This window comes from Esox lucius, chromosome 19 (genome assembly GCF_011004845.1).
Source record: "Esox lucius isolate fEsoLuc1 chromosome 19, fEsoLuc1.pri, whole genome shotgun sequence".
Lineage (NCBI taxonomy): Eukaryota > Metazoa > Chordata > Actinopteri > Esociformes > Esocidae > Esox > Esox lucius.
In genome coordinates, this window is record NC_047587.1 from 28,405,108 (window position 1) to 28,423,744 (window position 18,637).

Consider the following 18,637-nt stretch of genomic DNA (forward strand, 5'->3'; position numbering starts at 1 on the left):
TGATCATTTGACTTCTTCCAAGACTGCCAACCAGATTTAGTTTAACGATGACATGGTAACTAATGAACTAAAATGACTGAATATGGTTACCAGTACTTTTATATGCAGAAGTATATCATCCTCTCGAAATCTACCCCTAACTGATCTACTTTTTGTGATAAGTTGTCATCCGCTTTTCAATGGAAGAAGTTACTAGAGATGTGTTGCACTGTGGTGACATCTTATCTTGACAGGATCTGCTCAGAATGAGGTGACAAAAACAACCTTAATATCACAAATGTTGCGGTTGGCAGAAAATTAGGGCGAGGATACGATTTATTTGGAAGTTCTGTCATGTGTCTTGACAGTATTTATATGGGGTGATGTCAGCCTTGAGGACACAGACTACAACAGAAGCAAGACAACAAAGAAAAAGGCAGATCTTTGAAACATCTCAAACCATCATGAAGACTATCTGCTTGACTCTTGCGTTATTGCTACTGACAGTGTTCCACTCCTATGCTGCCCGTAAGTAAAGTATTTAAATAGATGCCTTCTTGAACTTAGCTAACTTCCTTCTTAATCTTAACGACGCATTAATCTGATGTAATGCATAAGGTTGGTTGTTTATTCTTAAACTGAAAATGGTAATTTAAAACTCTTTAAAAAGACTTTGCCTTTTTTCATGTATTGATTCATGCTAAGGTAATGGACATATGGAATAGTTTAAGATATACCAGGGACCATTTAGCAATAACATACCAAGATTTGACCTATTTTAGGTTTCCCATCAAAATGCTAAAACATTCTTTAAATTACGTTGAAATGGGCCTATTGTGCATTCATCTCTGAAACACAGAAGTAACATTCTGAATCATTTGATCAGCTGATTATACAGCTCTGGAAAGAATTAAGAGACCACCGCACCTTTTTCTTTCCTTTCCAAAAAAGTTGAAAAGGAAAGTTTTGAGTGAGGAACAGAAGCGCTCAATTTGCAGTGGTCTCTTAATTTTGAATCCTTCTATTCCTCACTCAAAACTTTCCTTTTCGACTTTTTTGGAAAAGAAAGAAAAAGGTGCATTGGTCTTTTAATTCTTTCCGGAGCTGTATGTGGCCTCTGCACATAGTATAGTGATTGTGAAAGAAATTATTCATTTGACAGTAAATGGGCTTCCATAACTTTTTTCATCACAAACACATGGAGTTGTGGATAAAAGACATGATGTTGATTCAAAGGAGTTTTTAAGAAAGTCCATATTCAGTAGTTCCCGACCGTTTTTAGTTACTGTATCACTAGCGGAATTTTCCCCTTTAGTGAGAACCTCTGAAGTACCCCATCTTGTGCATTGTATTAGTAAGCCTATCTATTGACTATTCTTAGGTACCACCAGCAGATAAGTCGGGTACCCCGGGGGATCCTGGTACCCTTGGTTGGGAACCACTGACCTATTTTATCCATCCACAGCTCATGGTATGGAAGCATCACCCACCAGTTGCTGTTTCCAATTCGCCACTATGAGAGTGCCTCTCAACAAGATCGTCTCCATCAAGAAGACTGACAACAACTGCCTCCTACCTGCCTTAATGTAAATGCTTGATATGTTTATATTCCACTAGTGAACTTAATGGAAATCATCTGTTAATTTGATTAAGTTTAGCAAGTTTTGACTGAAGGTTAATGATGGTTGTTTTTTTCAACTTTCTTTTACTGGTGAACCTAAGGTACTTTTCAGTATGAAAATATAAAAATGTTCAATGCAAAATATGTACAGAGTAGGCAATATTTTCCTTTCTTTTATTTGCCTCAAACACATCAAACTTTTAATGAAAATGCAGTGTTTGAGTTTAATAAGGCTTAATAATACATGCTGTTAATATCTGGCTTCAGGGATCTCTTCTTTTAATTTGTTATCTATGACATTTTAGATTTTAATGTACTTTTTCTCAAAGTAGATTGAATGTAGTAAATTACATTTCAAAGTAATTTTAGTAAAAGGAACTATATTTTTATAGATAGCTGGGCACTGAACCAAAATATAAATGCAACAATTTCACTGAGTTATTTTACTGAGTTACTGTTCAAATAAGGTAATCAGTGATTTTAAATGAAATAATGATGTGCTAATCAATGGATTTCACATTAAAAAAATACATTTAGTAGTGTTCTCCCTGCAGGCAGGCTGTATGAATGCAGCTGGAGATTTAATGACAGTTCTGGTTTATTTAGACACGCATTTCTACATAGACAAAGGAAATAGCCATTTAGATATACTTTGAAACGATCTTTATAGATAGTTTTGTGTCTGCATTTTGACAGCCTTTTAAATGTGATCTACCCAGGTATACAAATAAACTATAAGCACATTTTATGTCTGAACGGGTATGAGGAGATTGCATTTCTCAGTCATTGAAGTAAAGAACCGCTGACTGTCACGGACTTAAAAAGAGAAGTGTTTGACTACTCTTCTTTGTACCATTGATTTTCTTCTACAGAGTGACAACTGTCAGGGACAGGGTGATCTGCTACGAATTGACTGAGCCATGGGTACAGAAGGCCATGCACCAGCTAAAGTCTGCGACTCACCCAACAGCTGTGTCCAGAAGTAGGAGCCAATGGGGGTAACAGTCATACTTGACAAGACACAGTGACCACAGCCTCAAGCTGACTGTGTACTCAGTGTATGGTACATGATCATTTTACAACATGTATTTTCCCGAGAGCATTCAGTATTGTTTTCCAGTAGGATTTTTGTACAAGACTAACATGTAATTAATGTGAGCTATTCGTATAAATTCATCATATAAATGTGTGATGCTGTTATTTTAAAAAGGTTTTAAGAGGTGTTAAGATTCATGACAAGATTGTATGCTTATATTAAAGAGTAAAAACATTTGACTTGAGCATAACTGTCTCATCTTTAATATTAATAATGTACAGTTAGATAAAGAGAACAATGATAATATTATGAAGAACAGAACAAAGCTCAAAACAGTGTACATATAAAAAAAAAAACAATAAAAAATTATATCCAAAAATTATGACTACCTTTAACAGGGGTAGGAGAGTGGTTAAAGAACAATTTTGGAAAAGATTGTCTCAGACCATAGCTAACTGATCCTTTAATACTTAAACCACGGACTCGTTTCTGAATATAATAACTCAGAGACCTGCAACAAGAGACTGATCCTGAGAAAGTCTACACTTGGCATAGTCATTTATGTGAGTGTGTGTGGCTCGTGATGGCAGGAGAGGCAGCGTAGGTTGGGTAAGAGCTGACCTTCAGTAATCTCACAGCAATATTGCATTTGTGTTCAGCTGTGAAGTAAATAACTATTTAGAGTCATATCCATTATGTATGTGAGAAATAGTGCCAGTTAGATGGTAGATATTTGTTTGGTCTGTGAAGGTTTAGTTTCCCTTTCGCATGTCACTGAGTGCACCTTTCAAGACTTTAGAGGTGTGTAAAGTCAAGGCTGTACAAAAAAAATGGATCCTTCTTTGAACCATCAAATAATCCTAAAGGGTTTCAGGGATCTAAGCTCTTGAACCGTACACATATATAAAAGTTGACGGTCTTCAGAGGGGTAAAGGTTTAGAGGGGTCCCACAGTGTGTCTTAGCGTCGGAGTCTCACCATGACAATGGGACAAACCCACGCATGCCAACCTCTCTGCTCAGTCTTTACAACAGGGAGGAGAATGGGGGACAGTGGAAAGGGCCTTTAGTTTGGGGCTTCCACAAAACCCATCACCTCACAATATAAAACATCTTCATTGTTTTGGACACCCATGCGATTTACGCAACATCTTCTAATAGGGACATGACATTTGCTTCAGTATCCAGAGACCGTTGCTATGACACTGACAATGTTACCGTTACAGTTAAATGTGTCTTCTAACCCTATTAATACTAAATGGAGTTATGGTTCAGATTGCTTTCTCAGGCAAAATATATGACCTAAAACACATAGGCTTATAATATACATACACACGCACACACACACACACTTGAAATAGGTCTTCCCCTTTCCTGAATCATACTTTTTTTTATTGACCCCGTTTTCCTGTTTCCTGTACACTCTCACCTGAAAGTCTTCATAATCACCTACGGTCCTGGAGTCCTATACACACGTCCCAAGCATTCAGGAAGTGTTGGAATGTATGTTACCGGGTTCATTTTGTCAATGGACTAAGACTGGAGCTGCCGATGCTGGAAGAAACCAGCAAGTTAGGTGGCAGCATCTAGAGAACAGACTTGTGTATGCTAGTGTAAATGACAGCTATGCATGGCGCCTGCAATGTGGAAAACCTCCATAATCAGAGGGATGTAATTTCCTCCTTGTCGAGAATAGGCATTGAAGTTCCCGTACACATGCATTCCCACTTATACGTTTCTGGTTTTGGCAGAGGTCCCCCAGGGCAGGGACGTTGCGGTGTGTGCAGTGGTATATGAGTATGACACTGGAGTGTTGTTCTGTGTGACCGCCAGGCCCTTGTATGAGGAGTTGCATGTAAGATGATCATACATTTGGAGTGCAGATGTGGAATGGTACAACATATGTGTGTGTGTGTGAGAATTACGCGCGTGTTCGCTTTGAGGGTCATAGATCAGGTGAGCATCAACAGGATGTAAAAACAAGGTGGTAATATTTCATTGGCCTGGTTCGACACTCAAAATATTTTTCCTTTCTTTTTGTTCTTCTCCATCGTCCTGTGGGGAGAGACAGTGTGATTACTTCCTGTTTCAGAGTCGCATTAAAGGGAAAGAGACTTGTAATTCACTAAACATTATGCTCGTCTGAGAGAGACAGAAAAGAGGAAGGATTAATAAATACTGTAAGTCAGCCACTCACTTTGAAGCGTCCAGTTTCTGCTGCTCCAGTATACGCTGCTGGGCCTCCCAGTTTGATTTCTCCTCCTCGTAGTGGCGCCTCTTCTCCTCCAGCTCTTTATACTGAGCCTCCAAGTTCTTTTTCATTTGTTCGTGGCGTCGCTCCAGCTGTTAAGAAGAGGATTGAAAATGTGAATATAACAGACAAATGCACATCCACTCAACTGCCCACGCCACACACTTGACCACCTGTCCTACACACACTTAACCGCCCACACCACACACTCGACCGCCTGCCCCACACACACTCAACTGCCCACGCCACACACTCGACCGCCTGCCCCACACACACTTGACCGCCCCACGCCACACACACTCAACCACACACAAACACATCCACACACCTCAGCCTCAGAGTCCTTCAGTTTCTGTTTCTTCTCTTTGACCTTCATCTCAAACACTTGCTCCATCTCAGTCTCCATCTTCTTCATCTTCATGACATGTTCCCTCCGCTCCTCCTCCATCTGGGCCAAGGGGCTCCTACATTTTAAAGGTGAGGTACCAGACAACAAATATCACCCACCCTGACCATCACAGCTGTGACCGTATGACAGTAACGGACTTAAAACATCGAACAACAGGTTACAGAATTGACAGAATAAACGTCCTCATCATCTTTCCTTTTAGTCTTAATTACGGTTGGAGTCAATTCCATTTCTGTTCCAGTCAATTCAGGACATACAGTGAAATTCTAATTGTCTTCATTGCTTTGTTATAAATTACATTTGGGAACAAATGTGTGGGGAAAGATGTCAATTCTCCACATTGTCCCCCAGCTAAATTTGCATACAGTAAGCCTTTGGTTTTTAGGTGTATTTCACACTGTGTTTAGCAATGTTCCCTCAAATTTCTGTGAGCACATTTCTGATTCTGAATTCTGTGCAACTTCCAGGCTGTGATTAGAGGGAACACTGAGGCTTTTCTGACTTTAAGTTACAGTTTTAAAGCATAGCCAACAGGCTATTGAGGCTATTTAAGATTACTGCCTTGACCAGTAATTCAACATTTTATACTTGGTCTGTAACACCAAGGTCCAACATTACTGCAAAATGCATTGTGTTGTGTTGTATGATGCAAGAAACCAATTTACAACTTTATTATATTTCCCATACCAGAAATTCGACAATGTAAGATACCCTGTGCAAATTCTTTAACATGATCTGAGCTGTTATCAGACAAGCACATCCACTAAGGTGTTAAAAACATTACTTCTGGGCTACAGCCTACAGAATTGTCCCCTAATAGCTAAGGTTATAAAAAAGGTCAGAGAATTAGAGAGGACTTGTGGTGTGTCTCTCCTACCTGGTCATTTGGTTCTTGGTCTTGCTGATGTCCACTCCTCCATTGCAGGTGACGGCAGCAAGCTTCTTGCTGCGATAGTTCTCATAGTGAACATTGTTGGTCACATCCTTCAGGTCTTGCATATGGGTCCTGCAGGGTTTGGGATTTTTGTAAAGTGATCTCTCTAATAAAGGCATTACTATGACTACTGCAATATGATCCCTGTGACAATAGGGAATGAACAAAAAGACAGACATGTCTACTGTGTGTCTCACCTGATCAGCATATTCCGTAAGACGGTGAAGTCACAGTGCTCGCCGTTCTCCACTGAAACAGGAAGAGAGCCAGACGTCAGAGACCCTCTGGGATTTATCTCACGTGGTCATCATCACTGATGGAACACGACCATCCCCGTAACTACAGTCATCTAATAACATTACAAAGGCCCACGGATCAAAAGGTCAGTCTCTACTCACGGAGCTAGTTTAGAGTAAGCCTATTAGCTAATGAGACAGGTCGTCTAAAACAGACACCAAGTCATTGGCAGAAAACGTCCCATGGTTAAACAGTCTCTGTTCACTGACCAGCCACCGTTTATACACCGCTGGGGTCAAAATGATCCCTGCTTCTAAAATGGAGAAGATTTCACTGGACTATACCTCAGACAGTCAGTAAAATAGAGTGAGTAATCAACAACAGACAGACATGTCACAGTCCAGACACACAGACAGACATGTCACAGAAAAGACAGACAGACATGTCACGGACCAGACACACAGACATGTCACCAACCAGACATACATACATGTCAGACATGTCACAAACCAGACATACATACATGTCAGATATGTCACAGACCAGACAGACATGTTAAAGACCAGATAGACAGACAGACATGTTACACACCAGACAGACAGACATGTCACAGACCAGAGAGAACACAGATCAGACGTTACGGACCAGACAGACATGTCACAGACAGACATGTTACAGACCAGACAGACAGACATGTAACAGACCAGATCAGACAAACAGGTCACAGACCAGACAAACAGACAGACATGTCACAGAAGACAGATATGTCACAGACCAGACAGACATGTTAAAGACCAGATAGACAGACAGACATGTTACACACCAGATAGACAGACATGTCACAGACCAGACAGACATGTTAAAGACCAGATAGACAGACAGACAGACATGTTACACACCAGACAGACAGACATGTCACAGACCAGACAAACAGACATGTCACAGACCAGAATGATCACTGCTTTCAATACAGCTGATTAAGTGGCCAGACAATCTCTCAGCTCAAACAAACACAAAGTTCTACGATCCCACAGGATTCTGGAAAAGGACTGCAGAGGCTCGGTGCTCCTGTAGAGTACTCCTCCGCTCACTAAACTTCGTAAACACAGCACTCCGCTCCCCAAGCCCCGCCACCTCTGGGGCTCAACCTATTGCCTCCCGCCGTGGAACTTGGGAGGACGCCTTACCCTTGATGAGGCGCACGCGGTGCCCCGTCTGCCAACCAATCCCCCGCCGTCACCTACCTGAGTGACTTGAGACGGTGGGAGGGAACCCGGTGGCCCAGGTCGTGCACGGGTGACCCCAATAACCAGAACCTGTCCGCCCTGACTTTCTAGTGACCGAGGAGTTACATGAAGGGGGGGGGTTTATGGGGGCGGGCTGGCAGGGCGGGCCAGCCTCAGTGACGGGTCGGGAGGGTTGAGGTGGAGTCGTAGGGAGACAACAAAGCAAGGCAGTAGCTCTAATGGAAAGACACGCCCCCCTCTGCCAATAGGCTGGAAACTCCAGATGTATGCTGCCTGAATGGCTGTGTCCTCCTCACTGTTTTCAGCGCTCGGCTGTTGAAACGACAACAGAGCAACACAGCGCGCCAGGGTATTGCACTCGCACCAGGTCAGCTGGCCATCGGGAGTTTTAAGCCGGAGTGCTTGAGCTACTAATGGTTGTTAGCACGTGATATACAGTCACCAGGCAAAAGTTTGGACAGACTTACCCGTTCATTTTCACGGGTAAGTGTGTCCAAACTTTTGCCGGCTACCGTACCTGCATGGTGGTTTTCATTGAAGAAGCTGAGAGCAGTGAAATATATCTTAACCAATGGCCAGGAGGTAACTGTATGCTATGTCAATCAATATGCAATGTAGCAGGTGTGATTGGCCACCTACGGACTAAAGTACACCTATGTGAAGGTTGGCACGGCATGCATGCATAATATTAGCCTCGTAACAAACATCCTTTGGTGAGCTCACATTCTGTTTCGCTACCTGGATTCCAACCGAATGGGAGCTTGCGAGACCAGGATGGTTTGTACGGAGTTAGCAAAGTGAACATTCACATATTATGCACACACTGAATTCTCATTTTTCTTGTAACTGCTTATTTATCTTTAATGTGTTCTATATTAGTGTTCATGATTTGCCAAATTATAAAACAAAGGTGGATCATGCAGTTCTGGAAAAGGTATGAGTTTTATTGTGAAGGTAATTAGGCACCTATTAACCTGAACTAAAAGTTGATGTTTCTCTGTTCTAGGGGTAGCAGCAGCACTGGCCAGCCTCTAGGTTTCTCTGACTAGGATGAGCTCCAGTTTGACCATTAACCTTATGCCACAGCAACAAAAAGGTGAAGGGGGGAGGAAGGCCTGATGGACTAGTATCAAAAGTGAGAGATGGATTTGTTTACCAAAAATGCCCTCTGTCAGTCATGGAAAGGAACAGACAGAAAGAAAAAAAAGAGAAAAGAAAGAATGAAAAAGTGAAAGACGATCAACCACAGAGCAACAATTGGTCAATGAGAAGATAGTCATTCAGGGGACTTCAAACAAAAGGAAATCAAGAGGAAATTAACCACAACAAAGATCCATTGTGGCCAATGGGTGAAGAAACTGGGTGACATAGTCTTTCTGTGATGTCACTGGGTATAATACAGAAAGGTAAAGGGCTAACTAAAAGAGGGACCATCATACCCCAGTAGGAACCTGTCCCCCTTTTCCAGAATCCCTGTCTGACCCTCTATCTGGGGCGGGGGGGATGTTGGGTCCCATCCACTAGCATGGCAAAGCGCGGGACATTCTTAAAGAGCTTCAGAACGATCCACAGGTAACACGGTCCAGTCTGAGCCACAGAACACAGTACCTACCTTCTGCCACGCCCCAGGGGTACTGACGACCTCTGACCTTCTTGCCGTTCACTTCAATCACCACATTGCTGCCAACCACGGCTAAGGGCATCCTCTCCTGAGGCACAAGGAAAGAGGGGCCGTGACCGTTAAATAGAGAGCCTGCATGGTAGACAACCTACCAGACAAACACACTAACAGGAATCAACAATGGCAGCCAGGGTCCAGTGTCAGGGCAGACCCCGATGACGGACTCTCCTGGTAAACTACCTTGATCTTCCGGATGAGCTTGTTGTCCTCATCATCCTCTGTGTCGGGAAACTCGTAGATCTTGATCTTGTGTTCTTGGATTTCCTTCATAATCTAAAGATGAGTTGAAGGTACGAATGACTGAACTGCCACACACTTATTATTACACGCACGCACGCACGCCAACACACAATCAAACACTCACACAAACACACACACACACACCTGTTTCTTGAACAGCTGGCATTCCTCAGGTGTCAGGGTGTCTGCCTTGGCGATGAGAGGGATTACATTGACCTTGTCATGGAGTCTCTTCATAAACTCTATGTCCAGGGGCTTCAGACTAAAAACACATTGACACAGTTAAAAGATCTCTCCTGAGGCTATGTAGTTGTAAAGCTATTTGGTTACACAGTCATTCAATCAGACAAACATGTAGACAGAAAGTGCTCCTCAATGCTTTGACGTGACGGTTCTAAATAGTTCTCTATAGTTGGTGCAGGTTTGACTCAAACTGACACAGTTCATCGTGTCACCAGCAGAGGGCTCCCTAACACAATGGAAAAACCGAGGCCTCGGAGTAACAGTGACGGTCTTATTTCTCTTCTTTTTTCACGGTCAGTGAGCAATACTAACTATGGCATGGTGGGATCATGAGGGATCCTCTTTGTTATTCTTTCTGTGATGCTCTCACTCCGGCTGGTGACTGAGTGGGAGGACAAAGGGGTTCTTCTATGTGGCTTGAGAGAGCGTTCTGTCCATGGAGCAGAGGGTGGGTGGGGGGAGAGCGTTCTGTCCATGGAGCAGAGGGCGGGTGGGGGGAGGAGCACAGACATGATGGTGCGGTGGAGGGCCCCTGTATTCTAGGAATGTGAAGATCCACAGCAACAGACCAGCTGTAACAGGTCACAGGAGGAAAGGGGGCGTACAAAGTATGGGGTGGAGAGACGAAGACGAAGCTGACAGAGGTGGAAGTTCGTGTTTTGTCCCGATGTTATCAGGAGAAGGGGTCGTCAGCGCGGACATGACCTCTGATCTCTTAAAACATTACCTTGTGTCGTTCTAACAATGGGGTAGATGTTTACGTAACTCCACACACACACACACACACACACACCGGTGTCCTTCCTCCTGAGGTGGATACCTGTGTTAACAGCAGCCATTCGACTGGTTCTAATTTGCAGCTGGATAGGCTGCGCTCTGAACATCCTAACACAGAAAGCGCTCGTAACCGAATTACTTTTCAGGCTGTCTATTAGGTCGTTTCTCTAGGCTTAAAATAAAGCATCCCATTCTCTGGGATTCTGAGCTCATGGGGCTCCTCGCTGAGCTGCTCCTGCCTCCTGCTGATTGGCTGGCTCAGTGATGGCGAGAGCGCTTCCATCTCATCCTCCACACAGCAAGCTCCGTCTAGTGGCTGTTACGCAACCTTGTGGGTCACAACGCTGGCAGCCTACATCTCTGTCGCTTCCCACTCACACATGTGAACTCAAGCATTCGCCTCCACTCCACTCATACGCTCATGTTTATGTTCCAGCTTTTAAAAAAAAGGATATATTTATATATAATTTTTAATTATATAAATATTTTTTTGATATAAAGGGAAATGCATACATGCATAATAAAAGGCATATGAAATAATACATTTATAGTTTACTCTATACAATGAGTACAGTGCACAGAGATATTCATTGTCTCACAAGCAGAAGAGATAAGGGACGTTTTCATAATTAAGAAATTCTAGAAATCATGCGATCCAGAACTTGTCATTTACTGTGGGCTTCAGCTCATGCTAGTGTCTTTCAGAGAGCAGGACAGCTGGGTAGCATATGTCATCAGGCATCAGAGCACATCCCACTATGATCTATATCTGTCAATGTCACCGTGGCACCGGTGCGTGATGTCAAAGAGCCTGTCTCTCCCAGGCCTGTCAGGACTCACCCGTGGCCAGAGGGGGCAATGAAGTACAGGCAGCAGTGAACTCTGTTGTCTGGCATCAGTCGTCGATTCACCCTGGATTCTGCATTCAGGAAGTCCTCGCATTTACTGTCAATGTAGTTAATGACAGGCTGCCAGCTTGGATGATGAAAGGGATAGGGGGGAGAGAGAGAGAGAGAGAGCGAGAGAGAGAGGGGAGATAAAGAAAATAGGAAAAGGGGAGGATGTTAACTGATTAACTGATACAGTAGGGTCTTACTGACACAGAGCATATGGTACATTCACACTCCCACAGAACATTCAAACGAGGCCATGTTCATTCCCAATACTCACCAGTTACTATTGTCCACGGCATCTCCGAACCCCGGAGTGTCAACGATGGTGAGTGTGAGCTGGACACCCCCTTCCTTCACCAGGACCTTGGATTGCTCCACCTGCAGAACACCAACAGTGTCTCTAGAACAGATTTCCACAGCTTCCTTTTCATCCCTGAGCTCCCCAAACACCACGGCTCATCTATAGATTTATCATTTGAGTCCCAGAGGGGGTGGGGGGTGGGGAGATCCGGGATCAGAAAGGCAGCTGTTGCCCAGCGAAATGGTGCTGGTTGGTTTTTCAAAGTTTAGGAGACCAATGCATCCCTTCCCTTTGTGCTGTTGTTTGTTTCAACTGCTCTCGTTTTGGCTGCACATTTTCACAAGGATAGTTATTTTTGGTTGACCCCTTCGCAGGCTCTCTAACCACTTATTTCAGAAAACATTCCAGCGAGACATAGTGTATACCAAGTTCTCCAGATTTTCTCAAAATGTTCTCCTTTTCTATGCGTGCATGTGTTCACCCGGATATCTGCTTTTGAACCGTTGCAGTGAAAGAAAAACAGAAGAAGAAAACCAAAAATATTTGCACCCATCAATTGAGTGAAATCTGAGTAGACAGAATGTGACCATTTGACAAACATACAAGATTGTTCTGGAATATAAATACTCTTCTCTCTCTCCCCCACAGCAGACAGCCGCACACAGCTATCTGACCACAAGCTAGCCTTCCACATTTACACTGTGGCTTTAGCCTATCCAAACAGCTCTATTCCTAAACATTGGACACACTGATTCTTCAATAGAGGAACAAAGACAGCACCAGAAACCACAGGCACCCCTGAAACACTACCAGGAATTTCAGGCCTCAACAAATCTGCAAAACAGCTTACTTCTGCCTACATTCAAAAGCAAAGCCACACATTTGCTTACAAACTAGCTTATTTCTTGGAGCAGCTTTGGATGAGTGCAGTTCCAATTTGGGAGATTCGCCATGGCAACTAACTCCCACACATTAATGCCGTCAATGTGATGAAGACAAAACCCAAACAGCAGCCAGGCACTGCACCAGTGCGTGAGGGTGTGCGTGTGTGTGTCTTTGTATATACATCATAAACACAGGGGAATATTAAAGAAATCTCGGGTCATGCTGTTACAGAGATGGGAGTCTTGTGTTTGGTGGGAAAGTCACCACTGGGTGTTGAGTTTCATGAGAACATTCCTAACCTCTTACTGACCCCTTCAGGCCCCAAGAGGAACAAGCGTCCCTGAGTCCAGCTTTACTCCCCTCTCCTCCCCCTCCCGTCCCCCAACCGAGGACACACACCACTCCAAACACCCTTCACTAGCCTACCTTCCCCCTCTGGTCCTTCAGATTCATCTGTCCCTCTCCTGTTTATCAAGGCCTTAAAAGGACAAAACGCGTCTCTCTTTCCCTCTCTCTGGCCCTCGCCTGAACTGCACGGAGTGTAGTGGGGACGGACGGACAGGAGGAGCGAAGGGACCAGCCCAGGGGGAGGTGCCAGTTGGATGGACCACGGGAAGGGTTGAGAAGAGGGATGAAGAGGGGCAGGGGTGGGAGGTCAAGGCGCAGAAGACGTGGCCTACCTGCACAGTCTTCTTGATCCGTAAGGACGGGCCAGGGTAATCCTTGGAGTACAGGTCAGTCAGGAAGAGGGAGTTGATGAGCGTGGATTTCCCCAATCCAGATTCACCTATAGGAGACATAGAAGACCAGACGTCAGTTACAGTCTCAATAATGGGATTTAGTAAATGGTTTTATCATGCAGCTTTGTCTGGCTATACAGTAAGAATACACCACAAGAACATTAAAACTCTAACCCCAAAAACCTTTACCCTAACCCTAACACCTAACCTTTATCCAAAACCTAACCCCTAATGTCTGACCCTAATTCTAACCCTAAACACAATTGTAACCCTAAACAAAACACTTAAGCCCACAGAAAATGGGAAAATGTCAGCATTAATTGTATTTTACTGGTTTAAGCACACACACATTTGAAGGTCATTCCTATCCTGGAGGGTTACAGCACATGAAATAGAGCTGATTCATTGTCTCACTGGGAAAGGTCAAAAGCTCATCTAACAGAGAGTAGGCTTTTAGGGAACAAAACCTTCTCAGCCTTTCTTATTCTCTCTCTCCACCCTGACAGTGGAATCATTCAATTTTTCGTGCTCACTACAGAGCCTATTACTTCACAGACGATCAAACCCGCCCCCACAACCACAGCTTATATCTTTCACTCACATGTTACAAAGATTAATGATTGTGCATCTGGCCAGTGTGTCAATTCAGAGCTGTGCTGGGAAGTGAGTTCTCTGAGCTGGGTAGTGACTACTCTGTGCTGGGGAGTGAGTTCTCTGAGCTGGGTAGCGACTACTCTGTGCTGGGGAGTGAGTTCTCTGAGCTGGGTAGCGACTACTCTGTGCTGGGGAGTGAGTTCTCTGAGCTGGGTAGCGACTACTCTGTGCTGGGGAGTGAGTTCTCTGAGCTGGGTAGTGACTACTCTGTGCTGGGGAGTGAGTTCTCTAAGCTGGGTAGCGACTACTCTGTGCTGGGGAGTGAGTTCTCTGAGCTGGGTAGCGACTACTCTGTGCTGGGGAGTGAGTTCTCTGAGCTGGGTAGCGACTACTCTGTGCTGGGGAGTGATTTCTATCGGGGTGGTGGAGGAAAAGGGGGGGTTGACCAGGCCAGCTGAGCAACAACAGCTCTACCAGCCCTGTACCAGTAGAGGGCACCCCACCATCTCCTTGCTCACGTTTCACGTCAACTCCTCAGCCATATACCGTTCTCCCTGGGAGCTTAACACATGGTTCCGGGGGCTTTCCTCCCTCCATCAGTACAGCCTAAAAATGGATGACTGTGGACGAGGGTTGCCTGAGCTCCTTTCTGCATACAGCGTTACGTTACAACCAATTCTTTTTGCAGACCGTCAATGATGATGACTGACTGAGCGATGGGCGGAGTCACAGAAAATGTACTCAATCTCCGGACCAGTAGTGAAATTGTCCGATCACTGTCGGTCTTTAAAACTTCATCTGCCCGGCTCCTTCACACCGAGACACCTGGTCAGCCAGTGTTTCCCCTACTTTTCCCCCCAATGTTGGGGGTGTTGTCACGGCATCAACGACACTAAAGGCTCAATGAGTGAAATGCTAAAATATCCTCCGGTACACCAGTCTCTCTTACTTGTCAACCTTATTTCTTGACAATACTATAACCTAACTACTCACTCTCAATTAACCATCATCTAAAACTGTTTATGAATTGCCGCCCAGACTCCTAATAAAAGCCACTAGCTACTAATTAATGAGGCAATATGAATTCTATGTACAGTTTAGTGTGTTGCATTGGGAGTTACAGTGGATATAAAAAGTCTACACACCCTTGTTAAAATGCCAGGTTCTTGGGATGTAAAAGAATGAGACACAGATAAATCATGTAAAAACTTTTTCCACCTTTAATGTGACCTATAACGTGAACAATTCAATTGAAAAACAAACTGAAATATTTGAGGAGGAAAAATAAAGTTGCATAAGTGTGCACACCCTAAAACTAATACTTTGTTGAAGCACCTTTTGATTTTGGGTAGGAGTCTATTAGCATGGCACATCTTGATGTGGCAATATTGGCCCACTGTTCTTTGCAAAACACTCCAAATCTGTCAGATTGCGAGGACATCTTTTGTGCACAGCCCTCTTCAGATCACCCCACAGATGTTCAATTGGATTCAGGTCGGGCTCTGGCTGGGCCATTCCAAAACATTAATATTCTTCTGGTGAAGCTTTTGTGGATTTGGGTTGTTGTCTTGCTGAAAGGTGAACTTCCTCTAAATCTTGATCTTTCTAACAGACGCCTGAAAGTTTTGTGCCAAAACTGCGTGGTATTTGGAACTGTTCATAATTCCCTCCACCCTGACTAAGGCCCCGGTTCCAGCTGAAGAAAAACAGTCCCAAAGCATGATGCTGCCACCACCATGCTTCACTGTGGGCATGGTGTTCTTTGGGTGATGTGCAGTGTTGTTTTTGCGCCAAACATACCTTTTGGAATTATGGCCAAAAAGTTCAACCTTGGTTTCCTCAGACCATAACACATTTTCCCACGTGCTTTTGGGGGACTTGATGTTTGTTTCTGCAAACCTCAGCTGGGCTTGGATGTTTATCTTTGTAAGAAAAGGCTTCTGTCTTGCCACCCTACCCCATTCATATGAAGAATACAGGAGATTGTTGTCACATGTTCCTGCAGTTCCTTTAATGTTGATGTATGCCTCCCTGACCAGTTTTCCTCTCATCTTTTCATCAATTTTGGAGGGACGTCCAGTTCTTGGAAATTCTCTGTTGTGCCATATTTTCTCCACTTGATGATGACTGTCTTCACTATGTTCCATGGTATATCTAATGCTTTGGAAATTCTTTTGTACCCTTCTCCTGACTGATATCTTTCAACAATGAGATCCCTCTGATGCTTTGGAAGCTCTCTGCGGACCATGGCTTTTGCTCTGAGATGCAACTAAGAAAATGTCAGGAAAATCCTATGTTTTTCCAGCATTACGCAAATCTATTGGAGCCGATTTATATCAATGTCACAGCCCCTTACTGACAGTTCAACACAAACGTGCGCGTGCACAGACACAGGCAGTTACGTTTCTCTGACCAAACTCGCTAGCTTGATACTCTGAACATTGGTGTATGACATTGTTGCTCTACTCTGATGCTTGTGCGATAGTAAACTATGCGCGATGGTAAACTGCGCTCAACTTGGGGAAAAATAAATATTTCATGCAAATATTCTGTTTTTCTGTGGCGGCGCATCACAATTTTGCAGTGGGCCGCCGCTGTTATTACAATAAGCAGGAAACGCTGGGTCAGCTCACCACTATCTGATAAATAGCACTAGGTCACAGGTTTCCCCTGCCCCGTTTAAAGACACTGTTTAACCAGGAGATAACACAGACATACCAAATCCACTGTCTGCTGGGAAAATGTACACCCCAGAGGAGTTCACCCTCCCGAACCAGAAGGGGGATGGGGGTGTTAAAGGGACACTCAGGCATTCCTTTCTCAGGTGGAGAGAAGCAAAATCAGGGCCCTGTAGCTAACAGCAGACCGACTGCCTGCAGATCATATGCTCTGGAATCTGACTGAAGCTACAAAGGCATTTAATAGAAGTCAGCCACACATCCTCTTCACTCCCTTCTCTCCTCTGTGGCCCTGACATCTGGCACTGGGGATCTCCTGTCTCTATCTGCCTCTCAGGCATGCTGCCTCAGCTCTACAGGACCTAGATAGAGGCCCTGTTCTGAGTCATGTCCTGGGAATCTAGGACATCAATCGTCATTTTGTGCTGAACCTATAGGCACTGGGAATGACTGAATTAGGACCGAGTACACTGGATTAGTAAAATACAGGTTACTTTAAATAACTATCTTTCAGGAATGCAATGTGAATTAAAAATGTTTACCCATTATTTTACCAGGTCATATGACTAAGAACATTCTCTTTTACAGCAACTAACTAGGAAATAGTTACCCAGTGGAGGGGAGGGGATGAATGGCCCAATTGGAAGCTGTGAATTATTAGGTGGCCATTGGTATTAGGGCCTGATTGTTCATTTAAACACTGGAGTTAACATCCCTACTCATACAGTAAGCACAATGGATCAAGTGACAGAGTCAAGACACCCATTTTACATCTCATCCAAAAGAGGGGAACCTACAACACACAATGTTCCCTTCACTGCCCTGTGCCGTTGGGATTTGATCTTTTGACCAGAAGGAAGAATGCCCCCTGCTGGAAATTACCTGTGTCAACACTGCTTAGCTTCAGACGCAAGCCAACATTTGTACACAATGTACTATGATGCTAGAATAAATAGCTGAACAACTTTCAGCTCAAGTAAGTATGTTATATTAGCCTCATATTAATCTGGAACTTCAACTTCAACCTACAGCTGCCTTTCTTTCTACCTCTTCTTTCCCAGGCCCCTCCCACTCACAAGATAGGTAACGTGCTCAACCTCACCTTCAGTAGATGATGTTGGACTAAACGTACTGCAACCTCCCACCATGTCTCTGATCACAACATTGTCTCCCCTTTAAACACTACCCACTTAGCACCTAGCCAGGTGGTCATTGGCTGTTGCAATCTTCTTTCTCTCTCCTCTCTTCCATCCTATCTCCTGTCTGCTAAATCCTTCTCCCTCTTGCCTCCTGATTTTGCCTCTTTGACCTTCTCGTCCCTCTATGACTCTTGACAGTCCCCTTTCCTCCCAGACATCTTTGCCCTGCCCATCTGCTATGTGGCTATGTGACACACTGTGAGCTCACAGAACAGGGCTGCAGGCAGCTAAACAAACAAAATGGATAGAACATAACTTCCGGATGACCTATCAGCCTTTCACTCCCTCCCCAAATGAATGGATGATTCCCTTTGTCTTTATGCATTGCTAAAGCTACTTCCTATCACTCCAAATGTCAAGCTTCTTCCAGTATCCCAAGGAAACTTCTCTCCTCATTCCCCCACTTTATCCCACTCCACTGACTCTTCTCTGTAGATTGAAAAAAAGGTTGATGACATTCACACCTCATTCACTCTTATGGAGTCCACTGGTCCCTCACAATTGCCCACACATTTACCCTCTTTTTCACCGCTTGCTCCACATAAAATCCTGCAACTAGAGATGCCCAGCCACCCAAACCTCTGTTCACTAGACCAGGGTTTCCCAAACGTGTCCTTGGGCCCCCAAGATGATTGCCATTTTAGTTTGATCCCTGAAAGGGCACATCTATTTCAATGCATCAAAGGTTTGATGA

At 44.1% G+C, this 18,637-nt stretch overlaps 2 protein-coding genes across 8 annotated transcripts in view; one reads left to right on the forward strand and one right to left on the reverse strand.

Annotated features, from left to right (window-relative positions):
• Positions 1-379: 379 nt before the first annotated feature.
• On the forward strand, positions 380-2,872 carry ccl22 (C-C motif chemokine ligand 22). Its single transcript, NM_001310990.1, is given in 3 exon segments — positions 380-507; positions 1,445-1,565; positions 2,473-2,872. Coding segments are annotated over 3 exon segments (315 nt in total). The 5' UTR covers positions 380-443; the 3' UTR covers positions 2,603-2,872.
• Positions 2,871-18,637, reverse strand: part of LOC105018543 (septin-7) — a 28,929-nt gene continuing 13,162 nt past the window's right edge. For 3 of the 7 annotated variants that reach the window (XM_013139003.4, XM_020040419.2, XM_034288250.1), the window contains exons 3-14: positions 13,413-13,519; positions 11,824-11,924; positions 11,494-11,628; positions 9,778-9,895; positions 9,574-9,666; positions 9,325-9,421; positions 8,869-8,880; positions 6,426-6,477; positions 6,172-6,300; positions 5,214-5,349; positions 4,832-4,977; positions 4,650-4,689 (exon numbers count right to left, since the gene is read on the reverse strand). In XM_013139003.4, coding sequence (XP_012994457.1) covers positions 4,650-4,689; positions 4,832-4,977; positions 5,214-5,349; positions 6,172-6,300; positions 6,426-6,477; positions 8,869-8,880; positions 9,325-9,421; positions 9,574-9,666; positions 9,778-9,895; positions 11,494-11,628; positions 11,824-11,924; positions 13,413-13,519 — 1,166 coding nt within the window. Of the gene's footprint in view, positions 4,690-4,831; positions 4,978-5,213; positions 5,350-6,171; positions 6,301-6,425; positions 6,478-8,868; positions 8,881-9,324; positions 9,422-9,573; positions 9,667-9,777; positions 9,896-11,493; positions 11,629-11,823; positions 11,925-13,412; positions 13,520-18,637 lie in introns of all 7 variants that reach the window. The other 4 variants (XM_010884066.4, XM_010884065.4, XM_034288251.1 and 1 more) reach the window with 2 other exon arrangements.